This window comes from Chelonoidis abingdonii, chromosome 4 (assembly GCF_003597395.2).
Source record: "Chelonoidis abingdonii isolate Lonesome George chromosome 4, CheloAbing_2.0, whole genome shotgun sequence".
Taxonomy (NCBI): Eukaryota; Metazoa; Chordata; order Testudines; family Testudinidae; genus Chelonoidis; species Chelonoidis abingdonii.
The window spans coordinates 131,858,757-131,864,006 of NC_133772.1; the positions used below are offsets into that span (position 1 = coordinate 131,858,757).

Here is a 5,250-nt window from a genome sequence, read left to right on the forward strand (position 1 = left end):
ATTGGATCTGGACGCACCAGGAATTGGTGGGTGAAAGCAGGGGGGATGGTTAAATTCTCCTTGTGTTAAAATCCAAGGGGTTGAATCGGTGTTCACCAGGAACTTGGTGAAGTCTCTCAAGACTATCCAGAAAAGGGAGCTAGTATTTGAGAGTTTTCCAGATAACTCAGAAATCTGGATGGTGGTGGTGAGACCAGATCTAAGCTGGTAGTTAAGCTTAGAGGTGTTCATGCAGGTCCCCACGTCTGTACCCTAAAGTTCAGAGTGAGGAAGGAACCTTGACAAAGCTATACAAAGTACAAGAGGCTATAAAACCTAATTCCTAAGGAAACAAAACCAGAATGACACTATTTCTAAATCAACCTTTCTCAGTGGGAGTAAATCAATATCTCACAAGTAAGCTCAAGGTAAACCACTCTACATTTGATTTTTTTGCCTTGTTTGTTCAGTTGGTACATAATGTACTGTGTAGTCCAAGCTGCTTCTAAACTAGTCCGACAGCATCAAATTTGCAGGTGTTAAAAGCCTAACTGAGTTCACAGATGAAAGCATGAAGTTGTGTAAAATAAGGTGAGGTTGTGATGAGAACCCCATTGGAACACCTCTCTCTCTACTAAATTTGTACATTAACTGTATTTCTGTTCACCTAGGTGTCGATTACAGGTGAATGGGTCCCATGGCAGTCCAAGGTTCCTCAGATTGAAGTTGAGACCCACAAGGTTGCTGCTCCTGATGTTGTAGTACCAACCCTAGATACCGTCCGCCATGAAGCTTTGCTGTATACTTGGCTCGCGGAACACAAACCCCTGGTGCTCTGTGGCCCACCAGGTTCTGGAAAGACTATGACCCTTTTCAGTGCTCTTCGAGCCCTCCCCGATATGGAGGTAACTGTTCTGTTTCTATGTGGGTTATTGAATAATAGCAAATTTATAACAGCTGTCTACAAGGTTTACTCTGATTACTGCAACACTGCTCTACTTAGATGGCAAAACTTTCATTGTATCAGAGCTCTTTGCTCAACTAAATGAATCCTTGTAATACTCTGTGAGGTAGAAATATGATCTGTAAAAGGGAGTGGAAACTGAAGCAGAACTCAGTGATTTGCCCATAGTCACCAGGAAGATCTAGACTCTTCCTAACTCCAGGAGTCCCTTCACTTCAAAGCCATCTGTTCTTCTTTTCTAACTAGCATCAGTAGTGCTGGCTTTTTTCCCCACTTGTTGAGTATTAAATCAAAAGTATTTTGAGTTCAGGTAGCTGTTCCATCTAGACAGGAGTGTTTAAACCAGTTAACAGTGATGAAAGACAATATGTACTCTAACAAGTAGGTACAACTGTCACATAACAGACTTTGATGACAAAGTCTATAAGGAATTTTACATATCTGTAGTAAGCCAAATACTTGTGTAGACAGCATCCAGTGATCAGTATCTAGTCAACATACAGTATATATTTTCAATCTGAAGGCTAAGTTGTGGCATATATTGGTTACTGAGGAATGATATTCTACTGAAACTGGTTCTAAGACTTTAAGCTATTAAAACGTATCCAGTGTCTTCATGGATTTACCTCTTTCACCCTTTTTTTTTCTTTAAGGTGGTCGGACTTAACTTCTCTAGTGCTACTACCCCAGAGCTACTTTTGAAAACTTTTGATCATTACTGTGAGTACAGGCGTACACCTAATGGAGTGGTGCTGGCTCCTGTGCAGCTAGGAAAGTGGCTGGTGCTGTTCTGTGATGAAATCAACTTGCCAGATATGGATAAGTATGGCACGCAGAGAGTCATCTCCTTCATTAGACAGGTTTGTTTTATTGTGAAGCTAAGGATTGTACTATTATTATTCCATTATGGAAACTTTCTTATATTAAAACAATTCCCTCATTCAGATGGTGGAACATGGAGGCTTCTACCGTACATCGGATCAGACCTGGGTGAAATTAGAGAGGATTCAGTTTGTTGGAGCTTGTAACCCGCCTACCGATCCTGGAAGGAAACCACTTTCACATAGGTAAATACTATTCTGAAGCTACGAAACTATAATACTGATGTGCAAAATGGAGTATCTGCTGCCTTTACATTCTAATGCTGGAATCCAGTTTGTAGTGTCAAATATTGGTTTAAAAATACGTTGCATCCAAAAGAACTGCTCATTAATGGTCCAGCAAGCTCCTGTTGATCTTCAATAAGTCTTGGAGCACTGGAAGGTCTGAAGACTGGAAGAAAGCTGCTAAAATGCCACTTTTTAAAAAGGGTAAACGGGATGACCTAGATCCCATCCAAAATAATGGAGTAGCTGATACAGGACTTGATTGTTAAACAACTAAAAGAGGGCAGTGTAACTAATACAAATCAACATGGGTTTATGGAAAATAGATCCTGTCAAACTAACTTTTTGTTGTTTTTGAGATTGCAAGCTTAAAGGATAAAGATAATAGTGTTCGACATAATATACTTACTTAGGTAAGGCATTTGACCTGGTACTGCATGACAATTTGATTTAAAAAAAACAAACCCTAGAATGATATAGAAGTAACATGGCACACATTAAATGGATTAAAAACTGTCTGAGTCTCGAAATGTAACTTAATAGGGAGGCATTGAGTGGGTTTTTTCCAAGTAGAGTTGTGCAGGGACTGGTTCTTGGCCATATGATATATATTATCAATTACCTGGAAGAGAACAAAATAATCACTCAGTTTGCAGAGAACCCAAAAAATGGGAGGATAGTAAATAGTGAGAACAGGTCACTGATTCGCAGCAATCGGTGTCACTTGGTAAACTGGGCGCAAGCAGTTACTGTCCATTTTAATAAAGGTAAATGTACATGTATACATCGAGGAACAAAATGTTGGCCATACTTACAAGTTTGAAGGACTCTATTCTGAGAGTTGTTTGGAGATCATGGTGGATAATCAGTTAAAGTTAAGCTCCCCGCTGAACATGTGACACTGGCCAAAACAGCTAATGCAATCCTGGGATACTTAAATGGGGATCACAAATAGGAATAGAGGCTTATCTGATCTCTGTATTAGGCACTGATGTGACCAGTGCTGGAATCTGAGTCCAGTTCTGGTGCCCACAATTCAAGAAAGATGTTGACAAATTGAAGAGTTCAGAGAAGAGCCACAATTGATAAAGGATTAGAAAACCTGCTTTTATAGTAATAGCCTCAGTGCTCAAGCTATTTACCTTAACAAGGTTAAGGAGGGACTTGATTGGTCTGTAAGTACCTACATGGGGAACAAATATTTAATAGTAGCAAAGAATCTTGTGGCACCTTATAAACTAACGTCTGTTAGTCTATTAAATAGACTCTCTTCAGCTTCCAGCCATTGGATCAAGTTATACCTTTCTTTGCTAGACTGAAGCTAGACAAATTCAGACTGGAAACAAGGCATACATTTTTAATGGTGAGAGTAATTAGCCATTGGAATAACTTACCGAGCGTGGATTCTGTATCATTCACAATTTTTAAATTGAGATAGTAGGATTTTTTTTCTAAAAGATGCCTTTGGAATTATTTGGGGAAATTCTACCACCTGTGTTATATGGCAAGTTAGACTAGATTTCTTCTGGCCTTAGAATCTATGAACAACACAGACTGTACTCCATTCACATTCCGGTACTTCAAAGAGGACTTTGTACTAGCCAGCAGGGTGGCAGCTAATGTGAGTCCTGAACATTACTCACTTCAGAGGCTGAGAAGTCTGTGAAATTAATAGTTACTTTTACTCGGATCAGAACAAAACATGATGTGATATTGCAGAGTCCAAGTCAGTAATTGACTCTCCTACTTTGACTTTTAGTGGCTTAATTTGAAATGAAATCTCCACCAAGGGTGGCAGTTTTCGATATTGAAAATAGGTCACGTCTAGTGTAGCTGAGTTGGATGAAGCCTTTCCTGGTAGGAACACTAAGCTATTGGACCTCAGGGGGGAGGGATAGCTCAGTGGTTTGAGCATTGGCCTGCTAAAGCCTGGGTTGTGAGTTCAATCCTTGAGGGTGCCATTTAGGGAACTGGGGTAAAAATCTGTCTAATCTTCCAAGCCTAATCTTCTATGATTCTTTCAGATTTTTACGCCATGTCCCTGTGGTGTATGTGGACTATCCTGGGCCAGCATCACTTACTCAGATATATGGAACATTCAATCGTGCAATGCTGAGGCTTATCCCATCGCTTCGCACATATGCAGAACCTCTTACTGCTGCCATGGTAGAATTCTACACAATGTCACAGGTAACTTACACTACATGCTATCCAAACTTCTGCTGACTAGTCCTCTTTCCTTGTTGTTATGCCACTTTAGATAAATCCCCAGTGCTTTTTGTCTTGGCCTGCTTACCCTGTTTGTTAGCAGTTGTGAGATAGGAGCATGAGAAGCATTGTTTGCATGTTAATTATTGTTGCACAACTTTATCCCATTAGATACCATACCCAGTGTTTTTTGAACTTTTAGGAAAGGTTCACCCAGGACACACAACCACACTACATCTATTCACCTCGTGAAATGACTCGATGGGTGAGAGGTATCTTTGAAGCTTTAAGACCATTAGAAACTTTACCTGTCGAAGGTCTTATTAGGATTTGGGCACACGAAGCCTTGCGTCTCTTCCAAGACAGGTAAAGAAACTATGGAAATAGTATTAAAAGTACAAATTGATCTTTTTCTCAACTTTCCAGAGACTTTCCTTTTAAAACAAGCAGAGACCCAAGTTGAATTCTAATTTGATTCCAGATTGCTCTTTTAGATGTATAAGTATAAACACTTACAGCGACTCAGCTAGGCAGAATACTCAAGTTAGTTTAAATGCCAAATTCACATTTCTTATGTCAGACTGATGGCTGATTCACTTATCTGCTTGTAGCACAAAACTGTCTTACTGGGCAGGTTTGTGAGGTGAAAGACTGACTACAAAGACCACAGAGTTATAGTTCACCTCAAATTTAAAAGTGGTAAAAACATAGTTTGAAAAGGCTCGGCCAGTCTCATTAGCCCCTTTCTTTAATTGTTGCTTTTGAGGCCTGGTCTACACTACACGTTTAAACCGAATTTAGCAGCATTAAACTGATTTAACCCTGCACCCGTCCACAGAATGAGGCCCTTTATATTGCTATAAAGGACTCTTTAAGCCAGTTTCTGTATTCCTCCCCGACGAGAGGACTAGCGCTGAAATCGGTATTGCCATGTCGGATTAGTGTTAGTGTGGCCGCAAATTGATGGTATTGGCCTCCAGGCAGTATCCCACA

The 5,250-nt window shown here is 40.1% G+C and overlaps 1 protein-coding gene across 1 annotated transcript in view; it reads left to right on the forward strand.

Moving 5' to 3' along the window:
* The window catches only part of DYNC1H1 (dynein cytoplasmic 1 heavy chain 1), a 70,051-nt gene that overhangs the window by 35,196 nt on the left and 29,605 nt on the right, over nt 1-5,250 (forward strand). Inside the window, exons 35-39 of the mRNA XM_032777405.2 lie at nt 651-884; nt 1,597-1,803; nt 1,889-2,010; nt 4,074-4,239; nt 4,460-4,623. Coding sequence (XP_032633296.1) covers nt 651-884; nt 1,597-1,803; nt 1,889-2,010; nt 4,074-4,239; nt 4,460-4,623 — 893 coding nt within the window. The remainder of the gene's footprint in view (nt 1-650; nt 885-1,596; nt 1,804-1,888; nt 2,011-4,073; nt 4,240-4,459; nt 4,624-5,250) is intronic.